At 35.5% G+C, this 24,823-nt stretch overlaps 3 protein-coding genes and 2 long non-coding RNA genes across 5 annotated transcripts; 4 read left to right on the top strand and 1 right to left on the bottom strand.

Moving 5' to 3' along the window:
• Positions 1 to 2,277: 2,277 nt before the first annotated feature.
• LOC147486392 (uncharacterized) lies at positions 2,278 to 3,229 on the top strand. Its single transcript, XM_086571302.1, has one exon. The coding sequence runs from the start codon at positions 2,833 to 2,835 to the stop codon at positions 3,100 to 3,102; it is 270 nt and encodes an 89-aa protein (XP_086427428.1). The 5' UTR covers positions 2,278 to 2,832; the 3' UTR covers positions 3,103 to 3,229.
• Positions 3,230 to 3,648: 419 nt separating this feature from the next.
• Positions 3,649 to 10,379, top strand: SYP81 (syntaxin of plants 81). The gene is made up of 8 exons (XM_086571301.1): positions 3,649 to 3,786; positions 3,860 to 3,945; positions 4,011 to 4,094; positions 4,169 to 4,273; positions 4,756 to 4,905; positions 8,689 to 8,931; positions 9,058 to 9,189; positions 9,722 to 10,379. The coding sequence occupies exons 2-8, from the start codon at positions 3,868 to 3,870 to the stop codon at positions 9,863 to 9,865; spliced, it is 936 nt and encodes a 311-aa protein (XP_086427427.1). The 5' UTR covers positions 3,649 to 3,786; positions 3,860 to 3,867; the 3' UTR covers positions 9,866 to 10,379.
• Positions 4,915 to 7,410, top strand: LOC147486391 (xyloglucan galactosyltransferase KATAMARI1 homolog). Its single transcript, XM_086571300.1, has 2 exons — positions 4,915 to 7,176; positions 7,274 to 7,410. The coding sequence occupies exons 1-2, from the start codon at positions 5,803 to 5,805 to the stop codon at positions 7,316 to 7,318; spliced, it is 1,419 nt and encodes a 472-aa protein (XP_086427426.1). The 5' UTR covers positions 4,915 to 5,802; the 3' UTR covers positions 7,319 to 7,410.
• A 774-nt stretch (positions 10,380 to 11,153) lies between the features above and the next one.
• On the top strand, positions 11,154 to 12,160 carry LOC147486389 (uncharacterized). Its single transcript, XR_015201379.1, has 2 exons — positions 11,154 to 11,409; positions 11,523 to 12,160. It is a non-coding gene; the product is annotated as an uncharacterized LOC147486389 (long non-coding RNA).
• Positions 12,161 to 15,799: 3,639 nt separating this feature from the next.
• LOC147486388 (uncharacterized) lies at positions 15,800 to 17,966 on the bottom strand. Its single transcript, XR_015201477.1, has 3 exons — positions 17,752 to 17,966; positions 16,058 to 16,135; positions 15,800 to 15,865 (listed from the first exon to the last, which is right to left on the bottom strand). It is a non-coding gene; the product is annotated as an uncharacterized LOC147486388 (long non-coding RNA).
• Positions 17,967 to 24,823: the final 6,857 nt, after the last annotated feature.

Below are 24,823 nucleotides of genomic sequence, written 5' to 3'. Positions count from 1 at the left end.
TTCCTCCTGTGTTTCTTCCATCTCTACACTCAGGGTCTCTTCCTCCCTGATTTCCGCTCTCACCTTTTTTGGTCTCCATCTTAATTTCTTAGCTATCGTTGCCATTCTGTAAATTTCTCTTCCTATCACTAGATCGCAGGTCACCTCGTGATCCCCACAGATGGCGCCAAATGTATAATCAGATTTTACAACCCTTGAAATCAAAATGTAATCTCTAATCTTACAACCTCTCTTTCTCACCCTCTCTTTGTTTTTCTTCCTTTCTTTTTCTCTCTCTCCTCTTATATCTTCTAACCGCTAACTGCTTCTTGGTTCTATGATCTCCACCTCTCTCTCCCCACGATCGCTAACCGCCCACCTACCATCTTAGGTATCGCGGCCTGGATACCCTACTCATGACATCCCTTTTACTAACTTGCATCCACTCTAGCTCATGAACCCTCCTTTTCTTCATGTATCTCTTGAGTCCACGTCCTTCTAATATTTCGCGGACTCGATCCTGTGCTCTCCCTCTCTCTTGCCCTATACTACCTCGATCCATGAGACGTGTCATCTTGTTGGTCCTGAATTTGGCTGATACATAATATACTTTCCATCTGATCTATTTCACACTTGTAAGAAATACAAGTTCAATCAACATGCACAGTGACAAATACAACAAAAGTGAAACCAAGGCCCAAAATATCTCCAATATATCTTATATATATCGTTTTTTTGGTACACCGATATGAATATATTTGATATATATATATACCGAATATTGAATTATTTTTTTCCCGATATATATCGGAATTTTCAATATAAAACTTTATATCATCGATATAACCGATATATGTGATATTTACGATATATATCGTTTGACTTTTTGACCATTTTTTAATATAAATCCGATATTTCCGATATATTTCTAATATTATATTTATGATATATCCGATATTTTAGATAGTTTGGACTGGTTTCAAACAAAAATGGATAGGTTTTTGAGTACACCGAAATATTCACCGAATTAGATATTTTAGGCCTTGGATGAAACTATATTTGTTATACAGGACCACACAAGAAAACCTCTTACATTGATCAATCTCACCCCGACACTAATTTCACAATAATGGTAATCGCATTAGGAATGAGTCCTATAACCTGCCCCTTCAGTGACTTTGATCCTTCAGATGTACATGCAGGAACTTCTGCAAAGCTCTATCCTCTAGGAGCAAAGAAACATTTTCATTTAGGGGCTATTTGTTTTTTTGGGTTAAGTTATAAAAGGGTCTTATAAGACCATGTGTTATAAGAAGGTCTTATAAGATGGTCTTATAAAGTGGTTTGTTTTTTATTTTAAGTTCCTCTTATAAGCACTTGTAAAAATAGAAAAAACAAATACATAACATCTTATAGATGGTTATTTGACAAATATAACCTTACTTTACATCACATTTAACATGAATAGATTAATTTGAAACAAAAATATAGTTTGACTTTCGATTTCAAATTAATTTTGATAATTAGAATATCGATTTTAGGAAACTATTTTAGTTGGCAGTGGTGGTAGTGGTCTTAATAGCACGGTGGTGGTGGTAGTGGAAGTGATGATATTGGTCTTAATAACACGGTAGTGGTAGTGGTAGTAGTAGTAGTAGAAGTGATGAATATCTTAATAGTACGGTGGTGGTGGTGGTGATAGTCTTAATAGTACGGTAGTAGTGGTGGTGATGATAGTGGTAGTGGAGGTGATGATATTGGTCTTAATAGCACGGTGATAGTGATGGTGGTGGTGGTGGTTTTAATAGCACGGTGGTGGTGGTGGTGATAGTATTAATAGTACGGTGATAGTGGTGGTGGAGGTGATGGTGGTGGTGGTAGTGGTGGCAGTGGTGGTGGTGGTTTTAATAGTTTGGTAGTGGTGGTGGTGGTGATGGTGGTGGTAGTGGCGGCAGTGGCGGTGGTGGTGGTAGCCGGTGGTGGCTAGGGCAATGGAGTTATTTGGAGAAGAAGATAATGAAAATGAAAGAAGAAATAAATGAGGTTAGGGGTATATGGACGGGGGTGTTTGAGTCATTTTACAAGTTATAAGACTTATAGAATTGAAGTAGATCCAATTTTGGTACTTCTAGAATTAGAGCCTCTTATAAGACATTTCTAGTAGAATGCCTCTTATAATAAGAGGCAAAAAACAAACAAAAAAAAATGTCAAAAATAACTGGGCCACATCTTATAAAAGGTTATAAGACCTCAAGTTCTTATAAGAGGCAAAAACAAATGACCCCTTAGTATTGCATAGTAGAAAGCCTTCTAACAATGTCCACAAGCCCATCTTCTCCTATAAAGAACGCATTTCAACTTCAATCGCTTCAACTTGAAGAAATTTCTCAATAAGTGTTCACATGACAATATATACAGAATTACGTCAGCTGAAACTATGAACTAAGAATGTAGATGGTTTAGGTGATATCAACATGAGCACATTCAACAATAATATTTTAGTGTCGTATTGATAGGTCAATCAAAAGTCTAGCCTTATAGTAGATAAGATGATCTCTTCTTAAATTCTCTCAAGAAGAGGAAAATCTACTAATGAAAAAAAAATGAGTATATTAGGCATGGTATAGACTAGGGGTGTCAATGGATCGGTTTGGATCGGATTCTGTAAAATCCGAACCCGAACCGATAAAAATTTAGTGAATCCGAAACCGGTCCGAACCGATAAGAATTTAATGAATCCGAAACCGATCCGAACCGATAAGAATTTAGTGAATCCGAAACCGATCCGACCCGAACCGCTAATTAGGACCAAATATTTAAGAGAACAAAAACCTCCTGCGTGAGTTCTAAGTCATGGAAGATTACGAGATTGAAGAGAAAAAACAAGCCGCAGCAGATGTTCTGTACCAATATTCACAGTTTGTTATGGTGTCTATTGGGGAACGTGTTCGTCCTTGTGATTTGAGGTTGCATTTAATGAAGGAGATCTCAGACATGCCAACATCACTGAAGGGGGCGACATCAAAGGCAGGAGCTTCTCCTGATATTGTTGGTGAGCCTTCAAGTTCCAGTGCATCAAGAGGAGACAGAGCAGACAACTCTAGATTCTCACTAAAAGATTGAGAAGTAACATGCTGTATTAGTGAGAGAGTGAGAGAGGGGGTGTGAAGTGTGTGAAACAGTCTATCTAAATTCTCACTAAAAGATTAGATCTTAGCTGTAGATATTTTTAATCAGTGGATTTCAGCCACATATTTTGTTTTAACTTATACCAAACTAATTACAGATATTACTATAATACCACTCTATCGGTTCGGGTTAATATCGGTTCGGTGGAAGCAAATACCGAAACCAAACCGATAGCTTATCGGAACTGAAAAGTGGATCCATTACCGAACCAAACTTGAAATATCAAATCCAAACCCGGTTTTTATCGGTTCGGTTCGGATCGGTTATCGGGTTTTCGAAACCCATTGACAGCGCTAGTATAGACACAGAATCAATTGAGGACAGACTCAGAGCGTAGGTGATCTAATATTCTAATGGAAGCAAAAAATAAAAATATAAAAAATGAAGCAAATTATTTGATTTGAAATGCTATATAGCTAGTAATTAGTAAGACTTTGATGGTCCATTTTGACACCACGACACGTCAGCTGAAAACTTTTAAAAGCAGGACTACAAAATCTTAAAACCAACACAGGAGCAGCTAAGTTTTACTCATCGGCTCATAAAACAAATCGAATCTGAAAAAAAAAACCCAATCAAAATCACGAGGCGAATTCAAATTCCAGGCAATTGCAAATGGTTGGTATGATCCCATATCCTTTAATTTATTAATTGCAAATACTGACAATTATATTTTTGGATGACGATGAAGCAATAGCAATGTCAAGAAGCAGGGACAGAACTGAGGATTTTAAGGACACTGTACGTTCGGTAGCTGTTTCATTAGGATATGATGAGGTTAGTAAAAGCAATTTACTCATCTCACCATTGTATATATATATTCATTGGTTTTGTCTTGGCAGTCCAAAACGGCATCCATATTGGCATCCTTTATCATGCACAAGCCTCGACAAAAGTCACCCTTTACTAAAGCTTCACTAAAGACGGTAATATTCATATTGCTGCTGGATTGGCTTAGTTGTTGTTCATATGTCTGATTTTTATTATTATATATTGGTAGCTTGAAAGCATTGAAGCTTTGGAACAATTCATTGTGAAGCATCGGAAGGATTATGTGGATTTGCATCGCACAACTGAGCAAGAAAGGGACAGTATTGAGCATGAAGTAACTTCTTAAATCTTTGTTATTTATAATCCTTAAGTTATTAGTTAACGAACAATAGAGTAAAGGATATTTCTTTTTCGATTGTGTTTGTTAATCCCAATATATATATTTTTTTAATTTTTAACTCTTCTTGATTTGAATCTCAAGAAGACATTATCCAAAGGAATGTTTTAGGATTTTATGCATATATCTCCGAAAGACTGTAATTTAGGGAAGAGTTTCACTTGAAAACGAGACAAATCATTGATGTAATCAGCAATGTGTGCACAGATTCTTTGGCATGATTCATTGAAAAGAAAACTTTGTTTAATCGCTTTAGCTTGCCGATGGAAGCATCTGTTGAAAGAGTCTTTTTCACGAGAGTCCTTTGGTTTGCGTCGTGTATATGTTAATCAGTTCATAGTTGCATTATTCTGATTTTATACCTGTCTTATTCTTTGAGTTTGACTTGTTTCCCCACTTTTATTATTTTTTTTTTACAGATTATTGTTTTTATAAGAGCGTGCAAAGAACAGATAGATATCCTCCAAAGCAGGATACATGACGAAGAGAAGAGTGGGAATCAAAAGACGTGGCTTGGTACCCGTGGCGATGGTTCTCGCGCTGATATTGTCGCTCACAAACACGGGGTGGTATGTTGATGGCCTTTTCTCCATGTATATTTTTTTATTAACTTGCAAAAGTGGAATTAGTAGGACCTATTAAAGCTTTTAGTAAATTATTATAGAAAAAATAGGAAAGTACAATTGATTTTTATTTTGAAATTTGTAATTTAAAAGCTTTCCCAAAGAAACCAATCATTAAATCCTTTAATTACAATTAAAAGGCATTAAATCGTAAAAAATATGGTCAAGAGATTTCTTCAATATGTCCTTGTGGTGTATTTGGCAATTTTTTATTTATTTTTCCAAGATATTACATGGTTTTATTTATATTTGGGAAGATGCATGTCGTTAGGCAAAACAACTGTCAGAACAGGCCTCAAATGGTAGGTAATCATATAAGAGAGGATATTTGCAGAAAAAGGGAAATAAAATAAGTGCTCATACATCCTGTTTATGAAGTATAGATAGAAACCAGCTTGCTTGTTGATTTCTAATGACGCCATACCATCATGATCTGTTCCTAAAAATAATTAAATGCTCAAACGGTAAACCATAATAGGAAGCAAATAACAGTTTTACCAAGCCAGTTATAGAGTGGGCCCAACATCAATGGGGGCATTGGCTGGCTTTATCCCACGTGTCATCTTGCATTGAAGACGAAAAGGTTTTGCTTCACTGTATTTGACTTCTTTCCTTTGGTGGCTTGGTTGCTTTATATTGTGGTTTAAGGTGAAGTAGAACTTTAGGACAAAATTTTGAATAATTCATTGTGAAAGCCTCACTACTGCTTCGTTCAGAACACTACCTTCTCTCCATATCCTTGAAGCAACCTTGTGTTCATATTATTTTCCCAGTTTATAGTAGTAGGCAGTATGTCTCCATGACTCAACCAAGATTGCTTTTGGAGGTATAAATTAGAGAGAGATGGAGAACTTCAGTGGTGGGGTGTGGCGTAAGCAGTTCTGGTGTGTTATCTTTGCCTCATTTATTTTCTCATTCTTCTTATTTTACTTGGATTGGTCAACTATAGTGCGTAACGAGGATGTGGTTCAATTGTCGATCAAGGACTATGTTTACTCGATAATGGGCATATCACCACACCCTAATTCACAGTTAGATAGAGAGAATTGGGTGGAACCCATGAGTCAATCACCGATTAACACCAATAGGCCAGAGAGAATTAGAAATATATCTGTTTCAGACAACCATGAAGATTTTAAGAGAGTGTTAGTCAACAATAGCGACGATGGTATCGGTGACATAGAAATGGATTTAGACAACATTGTTGAAGAGGGTTCTGATCCATGCTTGGGTAGGTATGTTTATGTTCACAAGCTTCCAAGCCAATTCAATTCTGACATTCTCAAAGATTGTCGGAGGCTTTTTCCCTGGACTAATATGTGCCATTCCCTGTCAAATGGAGGCCTTGGTCCACAGATTGAAAACTCGGAAGTCTTCCCTAGAAAAGGATGGTTCGCTACAGACCATTTTGCATTGGATGTCATTTTCCATAACAGAATGAAACAGTACAAGTGCCTGACCACAAACTCATCCTTGGCTTCAGCGATTTATGTACCTTTCTATGCAGGATTTGACATTGGCCGCTACCTATGGGGTTTTAACAGATCGATTCGAGATTCCACTTCGCATGATGTGATGAAGTGGCTTACCAGTAGACCTGAATGGAAGGCATTGGGAGGAGGAGACCATTTCCTACTTGCAGGAAGGGTCACATGGGACTTCAGGAGGGTTACAGATAAAGACTCAGACTGGGGTAACAATCTTATGGTAGTGCCTCCTGCTAAGAACATGTCCATGTTAGTGATTGAGTCAAGTCCTTGGCACAGTAATGACTTTGCCATACCTTACCCAACATATTTCCATCCTTCTACTGACAGCGAGGTCTTCCAGTGGCAGAAAAAGATGAGAAGAGTAAAGAAGCGTTACTTGTTTTCCTTTGCTGGTGCCCCACGACCTAACCAACCAGGATCAATCCGAAGCCAGCTTATCAACCAGTGCCAAGCATCAAAGAAGTGCAAATTGTTAGAATGTGATAAAGGCGGGGACATATGCCATAGTCCCAGTGGCATAATGAAATTGTTTCAAAACTCAGTTTTCTGTTTACAGCCTCCAGGCGATTCATATACTCGGAGATCAGCTTTTGATTCGATTTTGGCTGGGTGTATACCAGTGTTCTTCCATCCAGGGTCTGCTTATACCCAGTACATATGGCACCTGCCAAGGAATTATACCAAATATTCGGTATTTATACCAGAAAATGACATACGTAATGGGAAGGTAAATATAGAGTGGACCCTGAATCGAATTCCCAAGGAGGATGTGAAAGCTATGAGGAAAGAGGTTGTAAACCTAATTCCTAAATTGATATATGCAGATCCAAGATCAAGACTTGAGACCCTTGAAGATGCTTTTGATATAGCTGTTAAAGGAGTTATTCAACGGACAAACGGGCTGAGACAGAAGTTGCATGGCCGAGTTTCTACTACAACCTGTAAAGAAGAGGACAGCTGGAAGTGTAATTTGTTTGGGACAAGAGAGGAACGTGAGTGGGATCAATTTTTTTCCATCGCAAAGGATGTAAACTCTTAATTGCACAGTAGAGAAACAGATGAAGAAGAAAAGTCCAAACAACTTGCAGAAGCTATCAGAAAAGCAGAGTGTTGATCACTTAGAAAAACTAATCATTTAGTCTAGAGTGTTGACCTAGTTTTTGAGGTTTTTTATTTCATTAGGAACTAGCTAGCTATTTTACTTTTTATTTTATCAAAGAATAAATTTCTGATGAAGAATTTTCTTTTTCTTTTCCCAAGCAAGTTAGAGGGGTTCTAAGTTCTAAGTATTAAGGTTATTTAGCTTTAAAATAGGATCAGTCGTAATTGTGCCTCTACAAGTTCAAGGAATTGAGTTGAGTAGTTAGACCATAGTTTGGGATTTCAGAATTGCCGAAATTCTGACAGATCCAAAAACTGGAATTCCGAAATAGTCCGAGTAAATTTCAATTTTTTTTCAACCCTTACCTCATTATTTCGATTGCTTCAAAAACCAAAATATTCGACAGAATTCCAAAGATTCCATTTGAAATCACAAACTATGAGTTAGACACTATAATGCACGGATACTCCTAAAATGTCATTGCACCCGTATCGGTCAAGTACGATACCGATACGGGTACTGGATACTTCTAGGGTACTGGAATCCTTGAAATAGACCTGATCCGATAGTTCTACCCCATTGAAATGTAAATTGTTCTTGAGGCTTCAAGCTGTATTGACTTTGACATGTGTTATAATAGTTTTTCACATGTTCCTGACTAACTTTATTCAAAGAACTATTAACATAATTTTCTAGAATACACATATATTTTAAAATATTTATATTAATTAGCTGTACCCATACGCCGTACCCGTATCCTATTATTTCAAAAATGCCGTATCGTACCCCGTACTGGTATCGCCGTATTGGTACCTGTACCCGTATCCGTGCATCATAGGTTAGACATTGTTGTGTGATTTCGGACATCGTGCTTTCCTACACCAGGAAGTGTATAATCTCGTGTAATTTTGGGCCTTTGTAATTTTGTAACTTTTAAGTTACAAGAAACATTGGAACAAGATGCTTTGAAAGAAGTATAGGTAGAACCACAATGTATGTTGTAGACAGGCTAGAAACAACTATATAAGCTCAATCCATTTCAAGAAAACTTCTTAAAATTTGACCGTATAAAATGCACTAGTCTTTCACCGGTAAGACTGTCTCTGCAAGTCTTTTCCTCATTTTAGTAACATGCAGGTTTTGATTCTGAGCGAGAGACTCCATTCTGTCACTGCTCTGTTTGACCTGCTAAAAGGCATACGCTTCCAGGAGGCTATTAATAGAGCAACCCCAAGAAGAAAACCTCGTCAGTTGGTCAAGTCAAACTCAGTGGATGTCTCTGCGAATAATCCTTCTGAAATAAGAGAACCTGGTGAGCTTCCAACAGAACCTCTTCGAGTCCAGCAACAACTCTTGGATGATGAAACAAGAGCGCTGCAGGTAATAAGATATTTGCGTGATTGGGTTATCTCGTGTCAAAGTCTCTATTTGTTTTGAGTGGGGATATTTGTCTCTCATTACTGAGGCTTTGCTTAAATGTAAATTTTGGCTATTGATATTGTGCAGGTTGAGTTGACTGGTCTTCTAGACGCTGTTCAGGAAACTGAAACTAAGATGGTGGAAATGTCTGCACTGAATCACCTTATGTCCACACACATTCTGAAACAGGCTCAACAGATTGAGCTTTTATATGAAGAGGTTAGAACCAATTTGCTTTGTTGAGTTTTGCTGCTTGTTTGTTTTCCTTGGCCAGACTATATTGAACTTGGCAAAAGTCTACTGTATTTACTTGTCTGGTATTGCCCCCACCAGTGGGAGTTAGAGGAAGTCAGAAGATCAAAAATCCAATGAAAATCCAATTTTTAACTTGCAACATTCGTAATAATTTTTCTGACCTTGAATTCTTTATTAACTATCCATTCCTCCAATGGTTGATTTCCCAAGATTAACCAATTTGCTTTAGCTGAAAGAGTTGCTGTTCATTATCTAGGATTACTGAATCTCTTAGCTTGTCCTGACATACAATGGTTACCTTGTTAAGAATGTTTTCTTGGGGTTTGAGCAGATGTGCAGAATTGCTTGGTATCCTTGGCATTAGTTATCTGATTCGCACTTGAAATTTCAGATACATGACCAGCACACATGAAAAGCCTCTTTATCATCTCTTTCATATTATAGGGGGCATATATTCGGGGCATGATTTGTGATCCCTTTCATGAATTATTTTCAGGCAGTTGAAGCTACGAACAATGTGGAGATGGGCAACAAAGAACTTTCCCAAGCAATTCAGAGGAACAGCAGTAGCAGGACTTTTCTTTTGCTTTTTCTATTTGTCCTCACCTTCTCCATCCTCTTTCTGGATTGGTACAGCTAAACACATCATTTCAATATCACCCTGTATTTTAGCCTGGTTGGCAATGGATGAAACGAGAAAGAAAGAAAGATGGAAAGAGATAGAAAGAAGAAAGAAGAAAGAAGAAAGAAGATTGATTTACCTACGAAGTTCCAAGTCTGTTAATTTTTCTTTTAGAACAGTATCTGGATGGTTGACTCTATGCTCAAGGACTCCAATTACTTGGAAACATTAAGGCAGTCCACATTTAGCTAATTCACCAACTTATTTAACCCTGACAGTGAGCATCTCCATTGTCCATCCTAGAGTTAGTCCACATATCTGCTGCTAATGTACGCAGAGCTAGAGCCGACTAAAGCAGCAAACCCCCTCTTCGAGATGGATCGATTCGATTCCGTGATGGTTGCTGGTAATTGAGATATTCATACGGAGAAGCTCTCAGTTTGTATTGATTTATTATCAAGCTGATGAATTTGTTACGTCTATATGCAAATTTTAAACGATCCATCTTATCATCATCAAACTGATTGTTACTTGTTGTCGAGTCTGGTAGATAATTGCTTATCAAACTGATTCTATGGTATCGTATCGCAGAAGTGGTATTGATATCATCATAGTTTCTTCCAAAATAAAATTCGTGGGGGACTCCCACCAATAAAAAAAACATAACCGTGGATTTCGTTTTTCTAATTGTCATTGACTAAGTTTCACTCTGTAAATTATCCAAAAAAAGATTCCAAAGTACTTAATTGCAGGTCATATAATCGTCTCTTCTTTCAGGAGGGTTTTGCTAGTCGCATGCACGAGTGACACATGTTCTGTACATTGCAAGTACCTATTGAACTATCCGATGGCTACATTTGGAATTATGGACACGAGAATTTTTTTTGTTGATCTAGGTAGCTGAAAATTGGTGCTTTGTCATTGTCAAAAGTGCACATTGTCACACAGGAATATGATGAAAAGTGTTTGGATAGAATAGAACGTAGAAAACGTGAAAGAAACAAAGAACAAAACAAAATAAAAATAAAATTATTTTTGAATGAATTAATTGAAGCATGGAAACATAATTATGCTTCTTTTTTTAATCAAAGGATATTCAAATTTTAAAATAAATAAATAAAATTATTTTAAACACATTTAAATTTCTAATTTTTTTTTTTTTATTAGATGTATTAAAGACAAAACAAATCATTTATTTAAAAGACCAGATCTTCTCCACCCGGGTGTAAACACCTTACAAAAAATATTTGACATCTGTCCATCTATTTCACGCTCAAAACAAAGAGTACTAACGGTGTTAGATAGAGATTCAGAGGTGCAATAATCTGTTTCAGCTGTATAAACCAGTATTTTAAAATCAAAATAAAATTTTGGTCTAGTTTCTCAATCATCGTTGCATAAAGTCATAATGAAATTATTGGCTCAGCATAAAACAAATGAGTCATCCACATATGTGATTCTGTTTTGCTTATTTTGTTAAACACTCAGTCTAACACGTATCATCTCGAAGTCCTTCTGGTTGTATTCAGCCAGATCCATATCTAAGAGATGGATATCCAATAGTAACTCCAGCTATTTTTTTCCCTCTTATTCCAGATCTCTGTTGTCGTAGTCTTGCACTCTTACTCGTTTTATTAGCGAAGTTAACTCATATTTACTAAATAACTGCTTTCAGGATACTGGAGTGAACAACCGAAAGGTAAAAGTGCACCGTGGAAATGGCACTTTTGATCTTACAGAATGGAAGAACTTAAGAGTTGGAAATATAGTGAAGGTGGAGAAGGATCAATTCTTTCCAGCAGACCTCCTCCTACTTTCATCCAATTATGAAAATGCCATTTGCTATGTGGAGACCATGAACCTTGACGGAGAGACTAATTTGAAACTTAAACAAGCATTGGACGCGACTGCCGGCTTACATGACGACTCTAGCCTCACAGAATTTAAAGTCGTGGTAAAGTGCGAGGACCCGAATGCAAACCTGTACACTTTTGTTGGAAGTATGGATCTTGAAGAGCAACATTACTCTCTTACACCTCAGCAACTTCTCTTAAGAGACTCAAAGCTCCGGAACCAGACTACGTCTTCACTGGCCATGAATCAATTTGTTAGATAATGACTGAGAACCTTTTGTTTTGATTTTAGATACACCACTGAATCTGCCTAATTTGTAGAATTTGTTTTGATTTTTTTGTATTATCTCTACCTAACACTGTTAGTACTCTATTTGTATTATCTCTATCCAATTTGTTTTGGGCGTGAAATAGGTGGACAGATGTCAAAATCTATATAATAAAACAGTTTGGTTTTTTATGTTGTTATATCTTCTCAAAACCTTAACCTCCAAAACCATACATGCATGGAACTCCGTCAAATAAAATAAAGAAGGTATGTATATTCTTCTCTCTTTAATATGTTATCTTAAACACTAAAGTAAATCTAAATTCATTTGTACTATTTTTTGTCTTGCTGCCAAAATTTTTAATGGCTTTGGCAAAAGTAGTGTTGGTTCTTTTTTCTTCTTGATTTTTTTACCCTTCTTACAAAACTTAGTGTTCATGATTTTCAAAAAGTAATACATCATAAATTAAGATATCATAATTAAAGTAGTTCACATTACTCTATTCTAATATGACTAAGCAGAAAAACATCTTAGGTGATCTGATATGTTTCTTTTGATCATATCATGGATTTATTTGGTTATAATAAAACAGCTTGGTTTTTTATGTTGTTATATCAAGCGGTCCAGAAGAAAGTAGTTTTGCTGAGATCTAACGGCGTTGAGATGTTTTTCCAAACATGCATGGGCATAATAGTCAATTTACATCCTTTTAAGAGTTTTGATTCTATTAAACTATATAAGATAAAAGCGTAAGAAAGGTAAAAGTGTTTTCTTAAGATTTACGTTCTCAAAACTTTAACCTCCAAAACCATACATGCATGGAACTCCGTCAAATAAAATAAAGAAGGTATGTATATTCTTCTCTCTTTAATATGTTATCTTAAACACTAAAGTAAATCTAAATTCATTTGTACTATTTTTTGTCTTGCCGCCAAAATTTTTAATGGCTTTGGCAAAAGTAGTGTTGGTTCTTTTTTCTTCTTGATTTTTTTACCCTTCTTACAAAACTTAGTGTTCATGATTTTCAAAAAGCAATACATCATAAATTAAGATATCATAATTAAAGTAGTTCACATACTCTATTCTAATATGACTAAGCAGAAAAACATCTTAGGTGATCTGATATGTTTCTTTTGATCATATCATGGATTTATTTGGTTATGACACTGGTTGGAATATTGAAACTAGAGTTAGTTGCGCAATATCCAAATTGTTATGTTTGCACAATATTTTATTCTATTAAACTATATAAAAGAAAAGCGTAAGAAAGGTAAAAGAGTTTTCTTGAGGTTTACGTTCTCAAAATTTTAACCTCCAAAACCATACATGGAACTCCGTCAAATAAAATAAAGAAGGTATGTATATTCTTCTCGATCTCTTTAATATGTTCTCTTAAACACTAAGGTAAATCTAAGTTCGTTTGTACTATTTTTTGTCTTGCCGTCAAACTTTTTAATGGCTTTGGCAAAAGTAGTGTTGGTTATTTTTTTCTTCCTTATATTTTTACACTTCTTACAAAACTTAATGTTTATGATTTTCTAAAAGCAATACATCATAAATGAGGATCTCATAAAGTAGTTCTCTCTATTCTAATAATATGACTAAGCAGAAAAACAAACTAGGTCGGTGATCTAATATGTTTCTTTCGATCATAGCATGGATTTATTTGGTTATGGCATTGGTTGGAATATTGAAATTAACTAGAGTCGGTGGCGCAATATCCAAACTGTTATGTTTGCGCAATATCATGTTTGATCAATAACATATATTGGTAACTTCAACTGCATGGATTACTTAAGAGTAGTATTTTCTTTGGGTCAACAAGTTATTAAGATAATTATGGTAATGGGCATTGTTTTGCATTACTTGCTTTATATTATTCACATTTAGAAGCTCAGGCCGGTTTCTTCTTTGAATTTCTATACATGGTTACAGTCCAAATATCAGTAATGTTATCCAAGATATTATACATCAATGGAGTTGAGCTTCTCGATCAGTTGAGATATTGTCATAGACATTTGTTCTTTATTTTTTACCTTTCTTTCAAATAAAAGGTGTAACAATTTTGTATTGATCTAATGGTGGATGGACCAAGATTAATGAATTGAAAGGAAGTTGAGTCGTCTAACTAAATTAGAAGGGAGTTGAGTCCAATTACTAATTAGGAAACTATGTTTTCTTAACTGGAGAAAACGGCATATATCTTCATTAAAAGCACTAATCAATTTTGGAAATCGATTGCAAGAGTTTCCCATACATTTTCCAAAAAGAATACGTACTGACTTAAAAATCTTCACTACACCAGAAATGACTGAAAACGACGGTTAAATCCGTCCTAAATCGAGATTTGCGACGAGAAATAGTGTCCCAGAGTCCGTCGCGAATAGCCCTGTCGTTAATATTAACGACGGAAAAAAACGTGATAAATTGAATTAGAATTGTGACAGCTATGAGACAGTATATGCTGTCGTTAAGTTTAAGACACTAGAAACTGTCGTAAATTACCTTTCCACCAGAGCACACATTCTCAAAATTGGGACATGCATTTCCGTCGCATTTTGTTTTTAGGAGTCAATTAACGACATTGTTCCCCGACGTATTAGTTTAAATCTATTTTTTTTAATAATTTTTTTTTTTTTGAATCTATTTTTCCTCGGACACTGGCGATAATTGTTATCTAATTTGAGATTTCTCAAATTTTAAAATCAATTACACAAAAAAGCTACGATACTAAAACAACACATTTCAAAAATTAATATATATAATCCATTGATAATAATTTCCAAAATTTACAATATTTTCAAACTTTTGGTTACCAACAACTAAGCTTTTAACGTATCCAAGGCAGAATAAAAACATAATAAAAAACAATTTGAAATTTGAAATTTCTATCTTCGTCACCTTTGCACATTTTGTTCTTTCATGTGAATCACACCTTTAAGTGAGGGTAAATAGCCTTGAGAGTTTTCTAAAGATAAAACCAACTGGTAGCCCAAACATAGGCAAACAACGTTAACGGCAGAGCATTATCGGTTCAAAAGCGCCACTCCACACAAAAGAAATGTAGCTAATTGCTTACCGCCTAAGCAAAGACATTGTCACCGAAGTAAGCAGCGCTTCACAACACTATGCTAATATATCGAAGTCTCCCAGCCTTAATAACACTTGCAACATAGAGTAAGCTTCCAACCTTAAATATGAAAAACACTCACGCCAAAAGAAACATTTATCCGGCCTTAACACATGATAAAGCAAAAATTCTCTCTACAAATGGAGTTATATACTTGTATCAAGTGCATGCAATCCAAAAATCATTATAAATCATGTAGTTTGAAACCTCCATCATGCACCTCATAATCAGTAGACCACATTTCTACATTAGCAAAAACATAGAGTATACATATACCTCTAGCTAATTAAATTCAAGGAATCGCTAGCCATACGACTTACTTGGAAATAAAGTCTAAAATGGTGGAGTCCCATAAGGAATTCATAACAAAGAAAAGCAAGGGTCATGTTCTCTACCATTTATGGTGTTAGATAATCTATAGTCCCACATATGGTTTGTCTTTAGTGTGTTGAGTGAACCCTGACAATCCAACACGCATACTAATCGACCATTGCTTGTTACAAGAACAAATACACAAGTATCTAATTAGAGTACCTTAAAAGAAAGAGCTACGCATGTAACTTCTTTTATAATTAGGATTGCACAAAGTAAACAATATTATATTAAGGGCAAAGATGAAGAAAATTGAGTTAAATATCATTAGGGGACATACCATACTATATGATTAAGATTATTTGAAGTAGAAAGCTTTATATCATTTTGGCCCGACACTAGCAACTTTGGTTCAGCTCAAGATAATCACGCGAACGGTTCTGGAACTTACATACTACAAACAATACTAAACAAATGAATAACAAGATAATGCATGACTGCTCTATTCAGAGTCTACTTCCACTAAGAAGTTTGTTTATTTCATTTCCCTGTGATCCAAAATTTGAAGATATGCAAGGGAGCCTGTGTTTTACTTTTATAACAAACACCATCTGGGTATAAAGGAGGTTTGGAAGAATTCTCTTACCTCGAGGTCAGTAGCATCATCTCCAATCATAACCATCTTCTTGTAGTCATGAGCATGCAAACCATGGCTTCCACATCACTACAATAAAATAACAAACAATGGACTGATATTTAGTCTACTTGACAAAGTCTTTACCTTCCGTATTTGTTGAACAGCCGTCACTCACCCACCACTTCTAGAAGTGTGCTCATTCTTATCAAATCCACACATTCTAGAGTGAGCACAGTCTTAAACACTTGAAACAAGATTGCATGCATTGTTCCAGTCAAATCTAGTAGTTTAAGCTACGTGTCCAAACTCAAAAGCTATAACAAGTTAAGACACTTTTGTAATTAACCTAGAACTAACACAAATCACTTTTTAAGACACTTTAAAAGTGACTCTTTAAGCCCTTTTTTTAGAAATAGGTATAACAAGTTTCAAATACTCCTACAATAATATACATAAGGTTTTAGCCCTAGTGATGCACAATGAACCTATTAATTCAAAATTGCTCAAAAATGAATTTTACTATACTGTTCGGTATCCCAAAACTATCTTAAGATTCGTATCAGTTCCAAACAAAACCACCATCTAAAAATAAACTACAAACACTATACAAAACACCCAAGAAAAGTTTAAGAAACTCTTTATTCATTACTAGAAACATTTCCCAAACTAGGTTCATGCACATAAAAGAGTAGGTTTTCTAACCAACTTGTCATTGCTAAAGTTTTTCCTGCATTCTTGCAAATGGTACTCCACTTGATTATTTGAAAACTATGATATGTACACTTCATTTTTCATGTGCAACCCGAAGTCCTAATCTCGGCCTAACTATGAGTAATTATAGCGCAAACTTGGTAAAATTCCTAATTTTCAGCAAACTAAATTTTTTGACGCTATCTTCTAAATAGCACAACTCTTTCCACACGTATCCAAAAGCGACAAGGTTTTTTGCGTTTAAAAGCTAACCCACAGACCTTACTCTTTCGTGTTTTACAAAAAATCTAACTCTCCTCCTAACTTTATTAAAACTGGGATCAACCACTGCACAGAAAACTGTTTTCTGACAGACACAATTTCTGGAACGCATAATTGTCAAGGTCATTTCTCTTTCCACACTCATCCAAATTGAGTGAGGCTTGCTGCACTGGATAGAAGACTCTATAAGCTTTCATTAGGTTTTGGCCTTGCACAAATCTACGAAGTATAGTGTCCTATACACTTCCTACAATACAACCTGTCCAGAATGTGTGTGCCAACAGTTGTTGTATATTGAAGTCAGTTTTCATAATCTTAATCACGAGTATGAACTCAGGTCAAAACACGAGATTGTACCTCTATAAGTCTAGATTCTACTGGTTTTGGAGTCGACACAAAAAAGTAAATTTTTATTTTATTAGATTTTATTACGCATACTGCTCAGTTTCAGTCCCAGTTTCTGCGTCAAACTTCAGCTTCAATTTCAATATGCAAAACAACTAGATATGAAATTTTACAAAACACGAAAGTTGTAGATATGTGTGTCTACAGTAAACAAGCATTGGATTCATATAAAAAAGATCAAAAACGAGTTTTCTATGCTTAAATTACCAAGAACAGTTCTGAAAATGAAAACCCTATAACAAGAATCCAATGAATTCACATCATTCAAAACAGTTACAGGCCTATATAATGCTACTAATCAATCAATAAACACATGGTTTACTCACCAAATTCAGATGCCTAAGAAATCAAAGTGAAAACAAGTGATACACGGCCGCGGCAACAACACCTCAATTTGAAGTAGAAACCTGAAAAACAAAAATTCCATCTCCAAATAACCTTCTTTAATTCTTGATTGTGAAATGAAAAGTTAAAAAGAGATAGAGAAGATGAAATCAGACCTCTAAGAACCCCTTCTCTCCTATTTTTTTTTTTTTTTTTTTTTTTTTTGGTTGACCCCTCCCCCTTTTTCAAAAAAAAAAAAAAACCCAAAGTCAGTCCCATCCACCTCTTTTTTACTTTCCTATTATGGTATATTATTATAACAGTTTTATCGGTGACATAACAAACAAATCAACAAGCATTAATTTTTTTCAACAAGTACGTCAAAATATATAAAAAAAGGGTTTCAAAAGAGGGTGTTACAGATCTGCTTGCATCTCGGTTGGCTAGATTCATGTCCAATGTGCATCCCCAATACAAAGACAAGTGTTGTGAGGCACTTTCGATAGAAGCAAAAGATAGTGGCAGACTTGCTTCTAACAAAACAATAAATTCCATGATCCACTACAACAGAACATGTTTTTAGCAGCGCCATACCCCATCGCTAAAGGTGCCTTTGAGCGTGGCAAAAGATCTGTCGCAACGCACTAGATGGCGTTGCAAAGGCGTGGCTAAAAAGTGCGTCTCAAATACTCAAATGCAACGCCAAAAGTGGCGTGGCAAATGTTCCTAGTTTGTTGCGACGCCTATGGGCGCTGCTAATACACTAATTCCGTTGCTACTTCATTTATGAAAATTAAATTAATTGCAAATTTATTTCAAACTATTTGCAGCGCTTGGCGTCGCAAAAGAGAGCTTGTAACAACTAGGATGGCGTTGCAAAAGTGATACCTTTAGCTGCACAACTAGGCATCGCAAAAGGCAACCTTTTGCTACACTATTTCCGTTGCGGAAAGTTTGAATTTTTAGCTATACATTTGGCGTGGCAACAGACGTCCATAAATTTAGCGACACACTAAGTGTGGCAAAAAGTGTCTACGTTACGGTAGAATCAAATCTTTTAGCTACACCAAAATTGTTGCGAATGATATAAATTTCAGAAAAACACACACTTTATTTGGGACGCATTTAGCATTACAAATAGTGCAATTCATATATATACCTGTACATTTTCATTTACATAATCCTGCCCAAAACAATTTTTATAGAACACAATAACCCTATAACAATTCACCACAAATCATAACAAAATGAATTTCATTACTAAACCATTCGATCAATACAAAATATCTTAAAGAATTCACATAACTATTTTTTGCGAAAAAACATCGTCTCACATAATCTTAACAACGTTCAACTAAATTAGGCGAATTATTCAAAACTAAAATTTCACAAATAATGTCTATAACATGCTAATTTGAGCAAAGATCCACTTTCGAACTTCTTCTTGATTCTACTACTTACGGCACCAATCGACCAATCTGGCATAACAAATTTAAAAAAAAAAAAAAAAAATAAGTAAATTTATTAGAAACATTAATAAACCTAATACACACTCAAGTTGACAATGCATGTGAAACTATGCACCTCCTATATGCGTAAATTGGTGCCCATAGCCAAAAGCTTATAAAGAACTTATCAAAGTGATAACTCGATCACATTCATAAAGGTACAGATCAAATAAGAAGACAAAAATAGCAAAAAACTAATAGATTTTGAACTAAATTGTACATGTAAATGCCAAACCATTAAAAAATCTCGTGTCATAAAGTTATCACCAATGAAACAATAAAATAAGTAAGGCTAAACATAAAGTAAATCAAGCAAACAAGCTCAACTACAAAAAGCAGTTCCAACAGATGGCATAGTCAGATGTAAAGGTATCGACCAACCTATAATGAGATTTTTAACCCCCTGCCTATGATTTAGGAGTCAAGAAGTCCTGCCTTCGGCTATTCCTTCTATCCATTGCTCTTGTTTTTAACAGGGGCGAATAATATCCTTTGTCCTAACCTTTATCCTTCGGCTATTCCTTCTATCCTTTGCTACTATTTAATAGGGAGGCTCGGGGAAAGAACCTAAGCACAAAAAACACGCACTACCGCAAAAGGAACAAGGGCGAGATGGATAGGCTAGGATCGGGGAAGCTCAACCATCAACAAAAATGCTCGAAGGAAGGGCTGGGCTCTAGAATAGCGTTTAAGCCATATGTGTTGAACCAACTCTTTTAAGGTAACATATGAGACCGATCAAGTGTAGGAATTAGTGCTGGAAATTGACCCTATCTTTCTTTCGGAAGGGAAAAAGTTGTTTGGCCGAACCACTATCTCTTGATTGATCTGATCATACACTTGCTTTTCCCGCGTGATAGTTTTCTTGATATTCTTTCTACAACTATAGATTTGGAGCCAATCAGGTATGACCGTGTGTCAAAAGCTGTGTCGGCGGAGAGAGCGAAGGAATATTCAAATGATTCCTTTCATGACATAGACAGTTCGCTTTTTCATCATAAATCACTTTCATGACATAGCATTACGCTTTGCTTTTACCGCTTTTTTAAATGGTCAGTAATTGGCTTTATACTCATTATGCCAAGAAGAGCATCAACTACTATAGTTTTGTTCTACTTAATTCATAAAGCGTAGAAATCAATAATAGATCGGAAGGATGTTTCGAGATACATTCTAACTAAAGAAGACTAGAAAATCATAGGATAACATCGTTTCATTTTATTGCTTAAGCGAGAATTTATCATCGCCTCTCTAGAAACGGGTTATTGATTGTTGATGTAAGAAAAATTAATAACTACAACAATAAGCTTACACTGTTAAGAAAATCAAATCCGATGCAATCTACTCTTCCACCGATTAACTCGTCCTCCATATCTTCCACATCAGGTATTACATATCCTTTTGGAAGAACTCCAAGCAAGTATGCAACCAGGAAATGACCTGCTTCATGCTGCACAAAGAATAAATACTAATGATAGCCGGAAAGACATAAATACATTAACAAGTTTGTCTATGTCCAAGATCCAGAAAGCTGCAAATCAGGTTTGCATGATCATTACTTCCTTGTTTTTCCATACATGCTCAACCCATTCACTAACTTCAGTGTCAAATAACAATCTACTAGACGTGCTTAAGCGTAGGGTAGTACGTGAAAGGTATCACCTCATTAGAGAAGAATTACAGTTAGGAATATGTACGTAGAACTAAAAGAGAAATCCGTCGCATGGAATATGCCTAGAAGTTGGAGTTTCCTAGTTCTATGGGTCTAGACTGCAGGCACATCCACGCACAAACACACATGAACAGGAGTGAAGAAAAAGAAAGCCTTTCTCTTATATATAGAAGTTTTTTACTTCTCGCAAATATTCATCCTCAACGGGGCAGTTTGAATCCAATATGCACTATGTTCTAATCGAATGGAAATATAAAAAGTTAAAAAAAAATGAAACCTGAATTGACATCCTATCGGCCGGATCTATAGTTAAGAACCTCTGTCTTTACATTGTGTAGATAGATCCCGAATGGCGGTAAAATATCTGGTGTAAATATGTACACACCACAATTTATAAGATCACTCACCGTTGATCACAAGAAAACGACATTGGTCGAAAACAAGTTCTCATTTACAAGCTGCCACTATACACTTCAAAAGAAGTTGAATCTAAACCGATTACGCACAAAGGTCTCTCGGTTTCTCTCGTGTAATGTAATAATTCGTTGGTGATAGGATCTGCCACCAATTCCCCAAACTGATTTGTTGATTCGGGTTGAAACATGCACATGAAAAGTGAGGAAAAAAATGAGCATGATAAAAATCAACTAAAGCCGACATCAAATCTACTCAAACAAAGTTCATGCTTCATTTAGCGACTGAATCACTAAGATTGTTCCCATCCCACCATAACTTCTATGGGCAAAGAATGAAGGGCAAGCCAAAAACAACAAGCAACAATGAGATCACAAAGAAAACAATTCAAGGTAGAAACAGATTCGGTTTTATTATTAATAGGAGTATTAAACATCATGTGACTTGATAGACCTACCACGCATTTACGGCAATGGAAAACTGTAGCAAACGTCATAATTCAAGAAAAGATGTGTGATCGCCACATTAAACAACAACCATATTAGCTATGTTATTGGAAATGGAATCACGAACACGGAAAAAATCATTATACAAACAGATCTCGGTCAACATGAGTAAGGAGAAAAATAGAAGTCAAACCGGATTATCTTCCATGATCGATCTCTAAAGTTGTAAAGTTCACCAAATTTGAACCATGTGGTTTATCTTCTTTCAAGTATCTATAAAATTTCAGCATTGCAATTGCATATCAATAAGCCCCAAACTTTCAGATAGTCGTAACCAAAGTTAAAGCTAGAAACACACTAGTGCATAACAATTACCTTACTGGGACTCTAAGCTCATTAGAAACGGACGAAACATATAATGCGAATTCACACTCCTCATAAAACCCAACGAGATAGATTTGCACCAAGTTAGGGATCTACACAAGCCCATAATTCATCTTAATTACATAAATAAAATAAAATAAAATTATCCAAACACATAACAGAAGTATTAAAGAGCATACCCTTTTACAAGCTGAAATTGATGATGAACCATTGCCTCACCTCTGCCAAAGGAAATAATGGCTTGGGTATATTCAACGACAACGGTAAAAACGAAGTTCCTGCAAAATCCAAACACAATAACCAAAATTCTACTAAAAAAACAGACACCACCAATCCAACCTACCAATCTAAACACTAAAATTTCAACTAATTCAATCATAATCAAATCAAGATTTCACCTTTAGTTGGTCCACCAACCATGATCACAAAGAACAACTTTCTCTTGAGCTCCCCATCTAAAACCCAAATTCTATCCAATCTCACTATCTCACTTGTTTATCTAAAACCATGTAAATTAGACAAGAAATTTTATTGCAGCAATAATATATGACGAAGTGTCCGAGAGAACGAGATCACGAGAATATTTGAACAGAAATGTTTTTTCCAGTTATGAGGACAGATATAAAACTAATATAAAAGAAAATTGTACTTGTTCGGAAAGACGCCGCGAGTTTATTTGAGATAGAGTGTCGGTGCTGCAAAGTGGATTATTATTTATTTATTATTATCACAAAAATAGTTGAACACCACTCAATTTGCGATAAGTTTGCATACATACATTCAATTTCTCCTGGGACCCTATTGTGTGTTGGGACTTGGGATATGATTGAATTGTTATTAAGGAATATATATACTATGATTCTTGTATGATATTAGAAGACACATAGACAATGCTCTCTACGCTAGGGATTCTAGTATTCTGCTGAAACAAATTTATGCACTCTAACTAACTTCAGACTTGATTAACACAAATATAAACTCTCAATAACTTGACACAGAGAATCTAATTAGGTCAACCAAAACGGACCACATTGACCTGGCTTTTCTGGACTTTTGTTAAAACAAAAAAAGTTACTAGATTCCATTACTTTTACTCTACTCTACTTGAGATAATTATCATTTCCTACCCTTAACTATTCTCTCTCTCCCCTTAACCCAAAAAACTCACACATTAAAACTCTTCCTCCAAAACGTCCCAATAAAAAGGACCAACAAAAAGAAAAGACTAGTGTCAAAAACAAACGCCATGGAGAGGTTTATCTCTACCAAAACCTCTCCTAATTCTCTCCACCTCTCCTTCTCTCGAATCAGTCGAGTCGGTGTTCAAGGACTTGGGTCATCTCCGTTCCCACGTGTTGAGTTTGGCCGAGTCGGTTAGGTTTCATTTAAGCCAGAACACTCTTCTTTAAAACTTAAATCCATAATTCAATGCTCTACAAAATATTATGTTACACCTTCTTTGACTGTGGATTCGGTTGACCAGTCAAAAGTGTAACTCCAAATAGTAGGAGACAATTTCAATGCCTTTGACAAGCTTTCAAGTGATGTACAAAAGTAAGTAGAAGTTGTATCCCCAAGATGTAAAACAACACAAGAATCCAAAGGAATACAAGGGTAGAACCCAAAAAGGCCAATTCCCACACAAACAATAAAACAGTAAAAATAGTCAATGTAACCACTAGTGTCACATGACTGTTGGGATTTAAGAAATAGACACTTGGCTTTATAGCCTTTTTGTTTTCGTAACTCTCTCAGAATCTTTTATAGCATCAGTAATCAATTGTAGATTAGAACTTGAAACAAGAGTACTCTTTGATGTGAAGAAATAGGCAATCAAGAACAAACCAAAGAGTAAAACAAAGGAGATGTTTAAAAACACAAGATAAGCCTTTGATTTATTTAAAAACCAAAACTAGCCATTCCAAAGATAAACTTCTCAATATTTAAAACCTTAAAAACAGGATCTAAACATGATATAAAGACATGGTTCATACATCATTTTGATCACACGAACCTCAACAAAGCTAACCTGTTTTCACTTGTTACTTGAAAAACACATGAACATAAGAAAAGGGTGTTGTACCATTCGGATAAAAAACTAAAAACAAACAAAAAAGATGTAACAATAATTTGAAGAAAATGATCACTCGATATACTAAAATGGAGTTTATACTTGAAAATTAACAATTCCCAAAAAACCCAACCCCATATAGACAAGCAATCAAACAATTCAAGTGCTTTTTATAACTATACTGATAACCGGATGAAAACAAAATCAGTGAAGCTAAGTACCCTAATTATTAGTTACCATTTTCAAAGCAAGCTTCCTTCCACAGATCAAACAATTTCGTACTGAAATATTGAATAAAGGTATGTCCTTTTTGGCACCACAGAAGCTAACTTTAAAAACCCTGCGAGATCGAGCAAAAAAAGCGAGATTGGGAGAGATAAGATTGCGAGATGTGGAGAGAAAGAGGACGTGTAATGGAGATGGAGGAAAGAAGTTTTGGTTGAGATAGAAGAGGGAGAATGGAATCTAGGGTTTTTTTTGTTCTTTCTAATTTTATTTTCTAATTTTTGAGAACTGGAAGCAGGAAGATGAAAACTCTAGCGGGCTGAAAAATATTTTCAGCCAAAAACTATATGTCCG

Source organism: Coptis chinensis, chromosome 7 (assembly GCF_015680905.1).
Source record: "Coptis chinensis isolate HL-2020 chromosome 7, ASM1568090v1, whole genome shotgun sequence".
Classification (NCBI taxonomy): domain Eukaryota; kingdom Viridiplantae; phylum Streptophyta; class Magnoliopsida; order Ranunculales; family Ranunculaceae; genus Coptis; species Coptis chinensis.
Note: the sequence above shows the minus strand (reverse complement) of the source record. Positions and strands in the feature narration are given on the sequence as shown.